General features: G+C 44.9%; 1 protein-coding gene across 1 annotated transcript; it reads left to right on the plus strand.

Annotated features, from left to right (window-relative positions):
* The first annotated feature begins 740 nt into the window (after positions 1-740).
* On the plus strand, positions 741-8,944 carry Psmg1 (proteasome assembly chaperone 1). Its single transcript, XM_028752557.1, has 7 exons — positions 741-947; positions 2,143-2,249; positions 3,583-3,734; positions 4,325-4,387; positions 5,758-5,956; positions 7,469-7,605; positions 8,754-8,944. Exons 1-7 carry the CDS (start codon positions 811-813, stop codon positions 8,826-8,828), a joined length of 870 nt encoding a protein of 289 aa, XP_028608390.1. The 5' UTR covers positions 741-810; the 3' UTR covers positions 8,829-8,944.
* Positions 8,945-15,752: the final 6,808 nt, after the last annotated feature.

A 15,752-nucleotide genomic window follows, 5' to 3' on the forward strand; every position in this document is an offset into this window, starting at 1 on the left:
TCTGCCTTCCAAGCCCAAGTGCTGGGATTAAAGGCGTGCGCCACCACTGCCCGGCATTAATCTGCTTTTTATTAATAAGTGTTTGAGTTTTTTAATATATGTATGTTAACATTGATGTTTTTCCCCCAGTAGACTTTAAGCATCGTTTTTTCTACATCGTGAGAGATTTTAAACAGCTTCCCGAGAGTTTTGATTTAAAAGGTCTTTCTGATCCCCAAATATTTACTTACTTTAGTTACATTTTACCCAAAAAGCTGGGCAATGCAGGCCCTATTTCCTCACAGGTAAATTTAGAACGTGTCTTCATTTCCCAATGAAGTACCAGTTTCCTTTTTCCTCGTGGTGGTTTGCTTTTTCTCTCGTGGGAACAGAATTCGGTGGAGCTTTTTGTCTTTCAGCATACAAACCAGAAGCACACATTTTTCTTGTCATTAAAGTAGAAAACATTGAATATGAGTTACACATGGCCAGGTTTTTAGAAGCCTAGACTTGAAGCCTCACTCATGTTCTTTGGATCTGCTTGCAGTCAGTCATCAGCCCTGAAACTAGCTGTACTTCACCCGCAGGTCTGGGTTTCCTCCACGGGTTGGTCCTCACAGGAAGGTCGCGGGGTGTGGGGCGGGCGCTGTGTGCCGGGTCAGCAGGGTGCCGGAAGTGCGCTGCCGGAGAGGTCCTGCGTCGGACCGGAAGCTTTGGGGCGATCACCCGGGCTGAGGGCGTGGCCTTGCTCAGGGGCGGGCCGTGGTTTGAGTGGGGCGTGAGTGGAGGCCGGCGCGCAGGCGCTGTCTGGCCGCGAGTGCCTGGGGTACCATGGCGGCCACCTTCTTTGGCGAGGTGGTCAAGGCGCCGTGCCGAGCTGGGACTGAGGAAGAAGAAGAGGAGGAGGAGCAGAGCAGGCGGGACACACCGGAGGACCGGGAGGTCCGGCGCCAGCTGGCACGGAAGAGGTCAGGCTCCGGGAAGGCCGCGAGCGTCACGCTGGGACGCTTACAGCAACGCTTGCCCTCCGCCTTCAAAGTCGGTTACGCCGTGTGTCGGCCGTATTTCTTTCAAAACTACTCTCACACACACAGAAATCACGCTGGCTCCTTGGCCAAGTTTTTACCACATCTATTTTCTCTCCCACCACCCGTACGAATTTCCAGTTAGAACTCCCCACGCCTCTTCCTAAGCATGCTGTCTTTATGCGTATTCATTTATTTTGTTTGTATGTTGTTGGGCCAGAGGTTGGAGTTGGGTGTCCGGTGGCTCTTTCTACCTTTTTGAGAAGTCTCTCACGGAACCCAGACCTCACTGTTTCTGCTTCACCGGCTGGCCCGCAGACCATAGGGATTCTGCTGTTTTTCTATTACCTCCAGTCTCAGCTTTTAGGCGGGTTCCAGGATCAGAACTTGAATCATCATGCTTGTGTTAGCAACTTAGCATCTTCCCTGTCCCAGGTGTGCTAATAACAAGTTTTCAATATCATACCAGTCCACAGTCAAATTCACCTAGATTTTAAAAATATACTCTGGTGATTTGTGTCAACTACAGACACTTTTGTCAGTTCCTTTCATTTACAACAGCCCCCTCTGCCCAGGTTTGTCTAATGGCCATCTTCACTTACTTTTGCCACAACTAAATGCTTGAACGTTTGTTTGGAGTCTTGGTCACATTCAGTATTTTGCTGCCAGGAGTGTTAAAGATGCTTTTAGTGTCCTTTTACACTGTCTGACTCATGGGTGCTGGCATTGCGTGTGTCAGGTCAGAAGTTTGTTAGTAGTCGTTGCCAGAGCCTACAGTGTTTTATAAAGAGAAAATGTATTTTATCCATTCGCCGGGACACCAAGGATGCTGATTCGTTTATCTAACACCATCTATCCATCCAACTATCCACTCATCTGTTTTCTATCACCTGTTTATCCATCCATCCATTCACGTATGTATGTATATACAGCACCTGTCTACTGTCTGTATCTATATAAGTAACACGTCTATCTGCCATCGGTCTCACCTGTCTGTCTTCCATCCATTTATACATCCAGCTCTATATAGCATCTCTCTATCACTTATCTCTTACTCTGACTGTCATTCTGTCACCATATCTTACAGTGTGAGGGTAGTTAGCAGTGACACGTGTTTACTTTTGTCTCTTGCTGTTAGGGAGGTGCGGCTTCTCCGGAGACAGACAGAAGCCTCTTTGGAGGCTGTACTCCTAGAGAAGCACCATTGCTCCAAGTTTATCATTGCAGTCGGAAGTAATGCAGCAGGTAAGTGCCAGTGTCAAATGTAGCCGTCCCTTTGGAAGAATGGACTAGGAGGTCACTTGTTTCTCCCTACATCTCATATGTACTTTAAAAAGGTCACAACAGGTCCTGGGCATGTGGCTCAGGTGGTAGAGTACTTGTCTTTCAAGCACAAGACCTTGGGTTTGAATCCCAGTACCATATGAGCTGGGTATGGTACAATCCGAGCACTCAGCAGGTGCAGGTAGAGGTGGCAGATGGGAGCCTGAAGAAGTTCCAAGGCCAAGCTGGGCTACATGAAGCCCTGTCTTAAAAAGCCACAGTAATTTTATTTCAAGTAAAGTAGATTGCCTGTTCTTTCCATCTTTGTAATGAGATTTAAGGGAACTATGCTTAGGTTCATAATTAGAGTTCAAGGCCTTGTTTTCCAGTCTGTTGTGTCCAGAAGTCTAGCAATAATTGCAAACATCTGGAACACTTTTATTCTAAGGTCCTTGAATGCATTTATTGACCTGGTAGGTTCAAGGTAATGTGAATTTACCTGGAACAGCATTGTATGTTAGTACATGTAGAGATCTTTATAATTTCAGTGCCTTTGCAGGCTCTGAGGAGATCATTTGAGAACTCTAGTTAAGAGCTCTTGCCCTGTAAGTGAGCCCTAGTACTTAGAGATTGTTTAATAAGCAGTAGGCTTGCCCATAATGTAAAGGTCTGCTTGCCTAATTATTTTACAAGAATGTTACATTTTGAGACTGGTACCAAGTTTGTGGACAAGTCTGTCTTTCCAGTCCCTGTTTGTAGTTCTGTGTGGAGAGTATCGACTTTCACTCCTCGACCTCAAATTTTGTTTGCCCCAAAGTGGTCCAATTGGACTGTCTTTAATGTTTTTAAAAGGAACTTATGCCAGGTGTGGTGGTGCACTCCTTTAATCAAGGCACCTGGGAGAAAGGACAGGTGGACTTCATGAGTTCAAGGCCAGCCTGATTTATAGAGTTCCAGGACAGCCAAGGCTACATAGAGAAACCTTGTCTTAAAAAACAAAATACCACCAACAGAATTTAATTATGTGCATGTTTTAATGTGTGGGTTTGCTCTAGAGTACAAGCTAGAGGAGGGCACCAGACCCCCTAGAGCTGGAATACAGATGGTGGTGAGTCATCAGGGCTGGATGCTAGGAACCAAACTGAGGCGCAACAAGAGCAGTAGTCAGTGTGAACTCTGAACCATCTCTCCAGCCCCAAAGTAGACGTCTAATGCCTACTTCAGTGATAAGTTCTGGGGAAGGTGAGCTTCAGTTTGAGTAGGAAGCTCAGTTCACACAGCAGACGCCAACTCATATGAACATTTCTCTCCACAGCATTTCTGTCAGCGTTTGTTATGAACTCAGGAGTCTGGGAAGAAGTTGGTTGTGCTAAGCTCTGGAATGAATGGTGCAGAACTACAGACACTGTCCATCTGTCCCCTACAGATGTTTTCTGTGTGTTTTATCAACTGAAATCAGATCCCTCGGTATGTGGCACTTAATATTCTTAAAACAATTATGTAGTCATGAGACCTCGATAGTAAGCAGGTTCTCATGCCAAACCTCTCCTCTGCCACCCAGAGTATTCTCTGTCCTGATATTCTCTGGCTCAGTGAGTTTTAGGCCTCATTCTTAAATGTTAGAATCAGCAGATGACCAAACTGCTGTGATATCTTTTATTGCTGTAACAAATGCCTAAAAAGTAATCAGATTACAGAGAGAAAAGGCTGACTTGGCTTGCAGGTTTTGAAGTTCCAGTGCTTGACTGGGGCAGACCCTTTGCTCGTAGGCCTGTGGGGTGCAGAGAGCTGGTGCTTCATGACAGGATTGTGCAGGGGCAGCACAGCTGAACCCAAGGCCAGGTGCAAAGGAGCCAAAGGAAGAGATGAATGCCATTGCCTCTCAAGGACACAGCTAATGACCTGATGGCTCTTGGCCTTTTGAGTGAACACATGGGCCTCTGGGGGTTTCAGCTCTGTAGAGCGATATCTGTCACTGGTATTGAGGAGGTGCTCATGCGATGGGAGGGCCAGGTGTGTCTGTACTTTACGGAGAACTCTTGAAATTCCCCTTTCAGGTTTTCCTCTGTCAGTGTAGCTGCTACATTGCTGAAGATCAGCAGTTCCAGTGGTTGGAGAAGGTAAGAGGAAGAAAATCTGACTCACTAGTCAGGTGTGTGCTGGCTGTTCTAGGGGTCTGGGGTTTTGTCACTTAGATCTTTGTAGTTAAATATTAGATGAGAATTTATTTCTTTAAGAAAATATTGTAGGAATTATATAGTGTTTGTGGGTTTGTTTGTTTGTTTGTTTGTTTGGTTTGGTTTGGTTTGGTTTGGTTTGGTTTTAAAAAAGGAAAGTTTTCAGCCAAGTAATGGTGGCTCACACCTTTAATCCCAGCACCTGGGAGTCAGGCAGGTATATCTTTGGGAATTCAAGGCCAACCTGGTCTACAGAGCAAGTTCCAGGATAAACAGAGCTACACAGAGAAACCATCTCAGAAAAATCAAAAAATTAAAAAAAAATGTTTAAAATGAGCAGCCCAGCAAGGTAACTGGCATTGTGTCAGACTCTGCTGTCACCTAGCACAGAGGGAGAGGAAAGTGTCAGGGGCCTTGAGGGATTCCCCATATTCACTGCCACACTCCCAAGTACCACATCTGTATTTCTTAGCATTAGGTGTGGTTACAAACCCTCATTTTGAAAAACTGAATTCAAGGACCTAAGAGAAAAACTATAATTTGGGCAGTTATCCATTACATATTGGACATGCCTTCTCCAGAATGCTTGAGACTAGAAATGTTTTATATTTCATATTTTTTAAAGTTTTGGAATATTTGTATATACAGAATGACATGTCTCAGGGATAAGACTCAAGTTTAAACACAAGTTATGTTTCATATATAGCTTAAACAAATTTTGTAACATTTTAAAGTTGTAAAGTTTCATGGCATGAAGTTTTCCACGTGGCTTGTCTTTAGGCAGGCAAAGGTTTTGGATTTTGGATTAGGAATACTCACTGTATCCATACTTTATCTATAGTGCATACATTACTATATGGCTGGCATAGATTTCTTTTCAGTAGAAACACAATTGTATATTTATGTATGGGCAATGTGCAGCAATCAGATGGTGATTGGCGTGCCTTCACCATTTACCGCTTACTCTACCTGTCAGCGAGGAGGATGTTTCTAACACATCTCTGTGCATTGGAATGTAGATACTAAAATGAAGCTCATTGTTACTCAGGGCAGCAGTGACAACCGCTACACTGTTGTATATCCCATGGATCTTGGGTGCTGCTATCCCCAGGTCAGAGATTAGGAAATGAGGTGAAGATTGCTTAGCTAGACCTCAGAGCGTGGTCACAGGGGCAGCGAAGCCTGTGTTCCATCCAGTCCACTGCACGCCCGCAACATGAAGTGTTGCTGTCTGCTGGGGGGCGGGCGAGTTACTAGAGCAATGTTTATGGTGAGGCAAAATTCAGTTTAACATAAAATCCATGTTCTCTTAGGTTTTTGGCTTTCGACCCAGAAAGAACATGCAGGTAACAGTTCTCACATGCCGGCACATCACAGAGTATAAGACCTCCGAGTCTACCTGCAGCCTTTCTTCTCCTTTCCTGAGAGCCCTAAAAACTCAGAAATTCAAAGATACTGTCTGCTGCCCACTGCTGGAACAGCCGAACATTGTGCATGACCTGTCTGCAGCAGGTGGGGCTGAAGGTCACAACCTTCACACTCTGTCACAGGCTCTATTGGTGGCTGTTGCTATACAAGTAAACACTTTTTGAGGTCTTTGTCAGTGATCTTGGATAGCAGTTCATTGCTGTTGATTCTTTGGGTCTGTGCTTGCATGCATGGGATATTCAGCTTAATTTTAGGAAACCCTGGATTTCCTAAATTTCCAGTTGTGACAGCAGCTTAGGTTCTCTGCCGCTGTGCTTCCTTTCAGTTTCAAATTCTTCAATATCAGCCTGGAACCCAGTGTTAGATGTAGATTGTTGGTATATGAAAGTTGCCAATTTAAATTATCGAAGTAGAAAGTTTTGGATGTTGAAGCTTTGTTGTTAATCTTTTTGGTTTTTTTATTTTGTTTTTTAAGATTTATTTATTTTATATATGTGAGTACACTGTTGGTGTCTTCAGACATGGTTGTGAGCCACCATGTGGTTGCTGGGAATTGAACTCAGGACCTCTGGAAGAACAATCAGTGCTGTTAATTGCGGAGCCATCTCTCCAGCCTCTTGGTTGTTGTTCTTAACATTTTTATCATGCTTCTCATGTACAAGTTGCTTCTCTTGTGACAAAATATCCAGCAGAAGTGGTTTATGGGTGGTTGTGGCCTACAGTCAAAGGGGGCACATTCCATTATGGCAGCCAGAGTGAGGCCACTGGGCCCATTGCGTCTGCATCAGGGAGTAGAGTAAGGTGAAGGCTCAGGCTCGGCTCCCTCAGCCTTTGGAGTTGTGGCGCCCACAGTTAAAGAGGGTCTGCCCACTTCAGTTAACCTAATCTAAGTGACCCCGCAGGCATGGCCAGAGGCTTGTCTCCCTGGTCATTGTAGACCCTGTTGTGCTGACACTACTGACTGTCACAGCACTGCTCACACACAGTATGTCAGAACAGAGTTCTGTTTTGTCTTCAGTGGTGGCTTCTGTTAAATGCATTTTTAAGCACAATTATTTGCCTTTTGTGTTACAGTTCCTAGTATGAGAAAACTAGTTCTCAGTATGCGCTATATGTTACTCTTTGTGACTCCTTACAGAGGGCAGTATTCTAATATTTGAGTTCTTACAATTATGATAGGATGGTCAGAAAATAAAAAATAAAGATAATATTTACAAAACATTATTAGGAACGAAGTTGGCTTTGAAAGAAGATACCCATAATTGGGTCAGCCTGATACTAGGTACCTTGATTAAAAGAGGAAGAAAGTGGACTTTCTCAAAATAGTTTTTATTATTTAAAAGTGTTTAACTTAAAAATCTTGTCATAGAGCTGGGCAGTACTGACACATAACTTTAATCCCAGCCCTTGGGAGGCCGAAGCAGTCAGATCTTTGTGAGTTCAAGGTTGGCCTGGTCTACAGAGTGAGTTTCAGGACAGCCAGGACTGCAGCCAAGACTACAGAGAAAAACTCTGTCTTGGGAAACAAAAAAACAAAAAAAAAACAACTAACCAAACAAACAAAACAAGCAGTTTTTCCCTTTTTTGTGTTTGTAGTTCTGAGCTACTGTCAAGTGTGGAAAATCCCTGCGGTTCTGTATCTGTGCTACACTGATGTGATGAAGTTGGACCTTGTCACGGTGGAAGCTTTTAAGCCTATACTTTCTTCCAGAAGTTTGAAATGCTTGGTGAAGGTAAGGTTGCAGCTCTCTCCAGTAATAACTGAGCTGTAGCAGTGAACTGAATGATGGGAAATGCCGCAGGACAACTTAAACCTTAAGCAGCACAGCTGGAGCTTCACAGTGAGCCACTTAGTACCTGCTGTGTCCCCACCCGTGCTCCAGCTGGTCCTCTGTAATGTGCTGGAGGCTTTGGTCCTGTGTGTACATTAATGTACTGCAGTGACATCCCATGTGCCCTAGTTTTATTTGTGTGTGTGTATCAGGCATCCAAGTGATTCTGGAGTGTAAGTTACAGGTGTTGTTAGCCACTGACGTGGTGCTGGTAGATGAACCCAGGTCCTCCGCCAGAGCAGTAAGTGCTGTTGACTGTGGAGCCATCTCTTCATCCCTGAGTTATTTCAAATTTAGCTTCTCTTGCTAAATTGCTAAATTGAGGTTGTGTGGCTAGCCAACTGCATTTTCCCATTTAGCTGAGGGCAGCATTCCTCAGGGCAGGCAAGGGCTGCCTGTTTCAGCTGTGGATGGTTCAGTAGAGCTGACATCAGAAGATGGTGATATCAGTGGAGAGAAGTGAGCAGAGAGGCAGTATGCAGAATGTGAGGAGGACATGAGCCACCATGTGAGGGTTGTGGTGGATGGGGATGTGTGAGAGATGAGGTGTTGAGGGGCTGCAGCTTTGGAGGGTTTGGGCAGGGAAATGTGTTGAATGAGTTCTAGTTTGATTTCTGTTGCTGTGATAAAATATTCTGACCAAGAGCATCTTTGGATTTTCTTGGTTTATACTTCTGGGTCATTGTCCATCACTGAGGGAAAAGAAATCAGGTCAGGAACAGAAGCAGGAACCATGGAGGTTTGCTGGTGGTTGCTTCCGCTATCTTCCTTATGCAGCCTAGGGAGTGGTGCTGCCCGAAGTGGGATGGACCCTCCCACATCAGTTATCAATCAGGACAATCCCCTCAGACATGCCCACAGTCTAGTCTGATCTGAGCAATCCTGTGATTGAAATTTCCTTCTCAGCTGACTAAGCCATGTCAAGCCAGCCAGGCCAGTGAGTGGGTCTGAACCACTTTACTATTCTCTTTCCATTGAACAAAGCAAAAGACAGCTTGCACAAGTGTATGTGATGTGGGGGCTGGTGACAACCACTTTTCTTTTTCCAGAACATTCCTGAAAGCACAGAAATATTGAAGAAATTGATGACCACAAATGAAATTCAGAGCAACATTTACACATGACCCCAAAGGTAGTGAGCTGTGGCCAAGACCTGCCTGTTCCAGGGGAGTAGTCACTACTGTTTTGTACTTTATTCTGCCTAGGATGTTTTGATGGTAATAAAAATCTTAAAAATTAATTGTAACTTTATTTTTTTAATGACATGTCTATAACTGAAATATTAACAAGTCACTCATTTTCATTATCTATTATGTGGAACTATTGTTTGATCTTTTTCTTTTTGAAATTTTTTTTTTAAAAAATGTTATTCTTATTTTATGTGTGTGCAGTGTTCACATAGGCCAGAAGGACACCCGGGATGATTGGATTTACTGAAGGTTGTGAGCTAATATATGAGTGACAGGGCCTGACCCCTGGTCTTCTGCAAGAGTAGCCAGTCCTTTAGCTGCTGAGTCTTTTCTCCAGCCCCTCCCTCCCTCCTTCCCTTCTTTCCTTCCAAAGATGATACAAATTTTTGAAAAGCTCTAGACATCAACAGGTTGTATCAAGATTGGAAAGTATAGTTAGGTCCAAAAAAAATTCAGCATATGTTAAAGTTGGTTCCTGAATAGGAAAGGTTCTCGACATCTTTGAGATTCTATGGATTTTGATTATTCTATAGATAAAAAATTGGTGCTGACTTAACAAGGTCTTATTTGCTCAAAGTGAAACCCAGAGAAATGTGTCCTCTCTTCAGTCAGTGCAGCTGACAGGTATGTTTTCTCCTCAGTCAGTGCTGTTGACAGATGTGTCCCCTCCTCAGTCAGTGCAGCTGACAGGTGTGTCCTCTGTTCAGTCTGTGGAGCTGACAGATGTATCTCTTCAGTCAGTGCTGCTGACAAGTTGCTCCTCAGGCTGACTTTGCCAGCGTGATGGTTTGTTATGTTTAGCCCAGGGAGTGGCACTATTAGAAGGTGTGGCCTTGTTGGAGTAGGTGTGTCACTGTGTACATGGACTTTAAGAACCTCATCCTAGCTCCCTGGAAAGCCAGTATTCTGCTAGCAGCCTTCAGATGAAGATGTAGAACTCTCAGCTCTGCCTGCACCATGCCTGCCTGATGATAATGGACTAAACCTTTGAACCTGTAAGGCAGCCCCAATTAAATGTCCTCATAAGAATTGCCTTGGTTCTGGTGTCTGTTCACAGCAGTAAAATTCTAAGACAGAAGTTGGTACCAAGGATTGGGGTATTGCTGTGATAGACCTGACCATGCTTTTGTTTGGAAGAATGTGGATTTTCGGACTTTGGATTTGGAGAGTCATGGAATGTTTTAAGTGGGGTTTAACGAGCCATCCTAGTAGGAATATAGAAGATTTTGTTGCTGTGAGTGATTTGAACTGTGCAGACCTGGCCCAAGAGCTTTCAGTGGAGAAGAACTTCAGTATGTGGTGTAGAGACTGTTTTTGTGGTGAAGAATGTGGCTGCTTTTTGCCCCTGTCTGAAGAGTCTACCTGAGGCTAAGGAAAAGAGATTTTTATTAATTGCATTGACAAAGAAAGTTTTAGAAATAAATGCCCATCATAGACTTTGTTCTCTGGGTAAGTCTCATGAAGAGTGTTTTGAATAATCATAGCAAGCTTAGAAAGTAAAAATATAAGATGTATAGTTTGAGTATTAAAGGGGCACCAGGAAGTGAAATTGAGCTGAATCCTGTGTTCAAGGATATTGAATTGAACTAAGGAGGTGGTGCCCTTGGGGCAAGATCATACCCAGCTAAATTTAGATTCAGACATGATGGATGGTACATACCTTTAATCCTAGGAGATAGGCATGCAGATCTCTTGAGTTCAAGATCAGTCTACAGAACAAGTTCCATGACTGCCAAGTGTAGGCAGTGAAGGAGTTGGAAAACAGAAAGCTGGTGATAATGTAATAGAACAAGGGGGCCTTGTTCCAGCCCCAGCAAGCAGCAGAACTCGGCAGCTTCAGCCTGTGGCTCTGGCTTTAGATTCCAGAATAGAAGGGATTACTGGGACAATTGAGCTGGAGCGAAGAAATTAGTGGTGATTAAGACGAGACCAGCATCACTGAGGTGAAATCTTCTGGGAAGTGTTTTTTTGTGAGCATGAAGAAGCTGTGTTCCAGAGATAGCCACAGTTGTACTTTGGGTAATGGGTAATGGGTAAGAGTCACCCAAGTGGTACTGGTTTTGAAGGGATGAAGGGGTCATGAAGAGCAGCTGAGGCTTGGGACTGTGAGAGGCCATGAAACGCCATTGGTGAAGGTGCAGCCTCAGTTGTAGTTGACAACCCAGGACTGAAGGGGACATGCAAAGGAGTTGAGGCTTGGCACCATGAAGAGAGCCTATGAGAGGCTATTGGTGAAAGCCTAGTGTCGTTGGAAGATCCCAGCGTTTTGTAGATGCCAGTACCACGGGATGACCACCAAGAATAGCAGCAGCAGTGGAGTGGATCAATCTGACCTTAGAGTGCTACAGAGGGCAGAGCTAGAGAAGTGACATCAGCCCTTTGGAGGAGCCCAGATCATGTGTGGATCCCAGACATTGAAACAAGAAGCTATAACATTGAAGTTGCCTTAGAGACCCCAAGATGTTTGAGATGCCAGAACTTTAGGATATCTCCTGAGGAATGCTGCTAGCAGGGAGTGGAACCAGCCTAGGAGAAAACTTCGTTGCAGTCAACAAAGATGAAAAGGAGTTGGAGATCTGAAGACTGCTTTGGCATCAGACATGGAGATGCAGAGTTTGAATTTTGCCCAGCTAGTTTCTTGTCTTGCCTTGGGGATTACAGTTAAGTGATTGGATGAATCTTAGAAGAGACCTTTAACTTTGGACTTATAACATTATTGAGACTGCTATAGACAATGGGGACTTTGGAAGTTGGGCTAAAAGTATTTTGCATTATGCTATTTTAAGGTATGGCCCCCATAGACTCATGTTTGGAGAAGCCTATGGGGCCAGGGAGTAGAATGTGATGGTTTGTATATGCTTGGCCCAGGGAGTAGCACTATTAGTGGTATTATTACTCCTGTTGGAGTAGGTGTGTCGCTGTGGGTGTGGGCTTTAAGATCCTCATCCAAGCTGCCTGGAAGCCAGGACACCCTGAGAGGGGGGAGTCGGAGCACACATACCACACCATCTCGCCTGATTCTGTGCAGCTTATCAATTTAATCTAACTTTAGAATGCCTTGGTACTATGTCTTTCTTCATGTTGCAACCTATTTTTGGCATATTAACTGTAGATACCACACATGCTTTGCATGTGAGACATGGTAGCACCCTCTCTGATGACCTATTGACCTCTCAGGCACTGCTTAAATAATCAATCATAACTGCAAATTAAAGCCTTGGCCAGTGTTCTCCACAAGTTGTCTTTTGTTTTTAGTGAAAACCCAGGAAAATGGTGCTCCTTGACACTGAGAGGATGCAAGTGGGAATGTTTTGATGGCAGTCATGCCTTTCCTGAAGGCAGCCTGGAGTGACCAGTGTGTGCTTTGATTCCACCAACAGGTTGTGAAAGGGCAGAAGAAAAGGTTGGTTGCAGCAGCCTGGCATAGTTACTTGTGAGAACCACTGACTTTCACCACTAGGGGTAGGTGACAGCCTTGATTAATTGAGCAAAGGACAAATAATGCCAGTAAACCTTCTGTGTTCTGTCACAGATCCTGTGTATTCTATGGTATTCCTATGTATTTGACTCTCCAGACATATGGTCTTGCCTGAATTCAGAGGTTTCCAGAATTGGTTTTCTGCTGTGCTAACTTCTAGCCTGTGGTAGGAGGCTCTGCCAAGCTGATTCAAAGTTCCAGCCTCAAGCCATCCTGGAAAAGTCATTCTGGAAAGGAAATCTCCAGTCCCTGGTTCAGAAGCAGGTCAGGTCAGGCTGACACTCTTGGCAGATGTTCTGGAAGAGTAAGAAAAGCTCAAAGTCAGAGAGCTGGCAAAAGAATTACATGCTAGTGATAAAATGGCTTTTGGGGAGCTCAGCCTGCCTGACAGTCGGTAGAGGCCTTGTCAGAAGTTTCTGTAGTGCCATTGAGGCGGGCTCAATTATGTAGTATCTACCCACCATAGCAAGATAGAATCCAGTGGCTTCAATTACTAGATCTGCCTGATACATTTGACCACATTGTGGGCCTACATAGTCAGGAAGAACTGTTTCTGGTGGGCTGGCAGCCAGGCTGGTTTCTGGACTGGCCTAGCAGAGGTTGGATCTCTACTTTAGGTTCCAGAGTACTTCTGTGGTCAGGAGACATGAGCCTGGGTGAAGTCCTGAGCAGGCATCTAGCTCATTCCGTTTACCTTGCACCAACACCAGGTACTATGCCTGAGCTAGTTCTGGCAGGACCATGGTCCAGGTGAAGCATGGCACACCTCTGTGTCCTCTTATAGGCTGGGCATGGCTGGGTGCTAAGTTCTATCACAGTGGGCTAGCTTAGCAAGTGCTCCGAAGTGGAATGTCTCCATGTTGTCAAATGTGGGGCTTTAACATTATCGACAAACAACCTGCTGATTATGTGGCCATGCAACTGCCAGATGTTGTCCAGGTCTGGAGAACACTCAGGAATTTTGATGCATGTTCTCCAGTGGTGGCTGGGTATAAGCCACATGTCTGTCCAAGCTCTTTGTAGTGACATGTGAGACTGTTCATTCATCTATCTTGATAACAGTGAAACTGATACAGAAAGTGTCTGATACCAAAACAGCTCAAATGGAAGTCTTTCCATGGAGATAAAATAAGGTACATCTGCCGGGCGGTGGTGGCGCATACCTTTAATCCCAGCACTTGGGAGGCAGAGGCAGGCAGATTTCTGAGTTCGCCGACAGCCTGGTCTACAGAGTGAGTTCCAGGACAGCCAGTACTACACAGAGAAACCCTGTCTCGAGAACCCCCCCCCCAAAAAAAAAAGATACATATGAATGCTCCGAGGGCATGAGAGATTCCATCTCTCTCCACAGGATTCTGTAGTGTATCAGCCAACACATTCTCTTCTCCCACTCTAGAAACCTCCACTGGCTTGCCCTGATGCTTCTCTTTGATGTTGCTGTGCTCTCCTCCTGCATTCCCAAAAGCCCAGTTCTCCCAGGTACAGAGAAGGGCCGTCTCCAGCCTTTACTTTTAAGGTCTTTTTGTTGACCCTGCCCTCAATAGGTCTCAGTAGCGGGGGCCTACTGAGATCAAGCCCCTACTCTGAGTCTAGACTGTATAGAATGGTGTATTTGAGGCTATGCCTTGACCCGGGAGACCCCATTTTTTAGGGAGGATGATGACTGTAGTCCCTGGATGGATGACCTACAAACTGCAGCACCTCCAGGCACCACTTATGCATCCTGGACTGATAAATGATTTATCCCTGGGAATAGAAAAGGGTGTATCGGGGGAGATGAGACTGTCAAGGCATGTGGGGTGTATAAAATCATATCAAGAAAATCAGAACTTATTAGACATGCCATAGAGAAAAAAAGAGTGTAACTCCCTCCACTGGACCCCATACAAAGATGGACATATAACACTAGGATGGCACAACCTCACCAACCTGACACCCAGTGTCATGGTTGAATATGCTTGGCTTAGGGAGTGGCACTATTAGGAGGTGTGGCTTCGTTGAAGTAGGTGTGTCACTGTGGGCATGCGCTTTAAGACCCTCATCCTGGAGCTGGAGAGATGGCTCAGCGGTTAAGAGCACTGACCAGAGGCCCTGAGTTCAATTCCCAGCAAACACATGGTGGCTCATAACCATCTGTAAGGAGATCTGATGCCCTCTTCTGGTACCTGAAGACAACTATAGTGTACTCATAATAAATACATATCTAAGGGGGAAAAAAAAAAGACCCTCATCCTATCTGCCTGGAAGTCAGTATTCTGCTAGCAGTCTTCAGATGAAGATAACAGAACTCTCAGCTTCTCCTGCATCATGCCTGCCTGGATGCTGCCATGTTCCTGCTTTGATGATAATGGACTGAACCTCAGAACCTGTAAGCCAGCCACAATGAAATGTTGTTCTTACGAGTTGCCTTGGTCATGATGTCTGTTCACAGCAGTAAAACCCTAACTAAGACACCCAGCATGTGTCAGGGATAGACAGACAGGAAACTCCTGACTCTCCTTGGAGCTTCACCTCAAATCTGACCTCAGCTGTAGGATGCCTGACTTCCTGGATGTCCAGTTTGCCTGTTTAGACCTGGACCTATCTTTTTCTCAGACCCACGCTTGGCTTTTTACCTCACAGCTGGCCCTGCAGCTCCTGCAGCAGCTCCTTCCCAGCACTGGTTTGGATCATCTTACCAATACAGACTCTCAGCCCACTTCTAAAATGTTTTAAACCCTGCTACAGCTTCTCTAGCTGATGCTCATCCTATAAATCACATACATGCATATAGATATATTTATGAGTTTTACATACTGTTTTGACTGATGCTATGAGGAATAATAGAACCTGCATTCACCTCAGCAAACTTACTGGGGTAGGTCGATATCTGGCAATTCAGTATCATTGAAGTAATTGAAACTGCTGAACTGTATGCGTTTCCGTGTTAGTTTGGGTTCTGTTGCCATGATAAACACCATGATCAAAAACAAGTGGGGAGAAGAAATGATTTACTTGGCTTGCACTTCCAGTCCATCACAGGAGGACACCAAGGTAGGAGCTCAAGGTGTGAGTTTGAAGCAGAGGCCATGGAGGAATGATACTTCTGGCCTCAACCCCTGGCTTGCTCAGCCAGGGACCAGCCCTTCTTGTCCAGCCCAGGCCTACCTGCCTAGAGATGGCACAGCCCATAGTGGGCTGGGCCTTCCTACATCAAGTAGCAGTTAAGAGAATGCTTCACAGGCATGGCCACAGGCCAAACTGATGGAGGCAGTTCTTCTGCCAAACTTCCTTCTTCTGTGGTAACTCTAAGGCTGCTAGCTAAAGCTAACTTGTCAACTTTGACTCACAAATACATCCTGTAATAACCTGCACATAACACCTCCACACTTGTTTGTTCT

This window comes from Grammomys surdaster, unplaced genomic scaffold, assembly GCF_004785775.1.
Source record: "Grammomys surdaster isolate TR1022 unplaced genomic scaffold, NIH_TR_1.0 125925, whole genome shotgun sequence".
NCBI lineage: Eukaryota > Metazoa > Chordata > Mammalia > Rodentia > Muridae > Grammomys > Grammomys surdaster.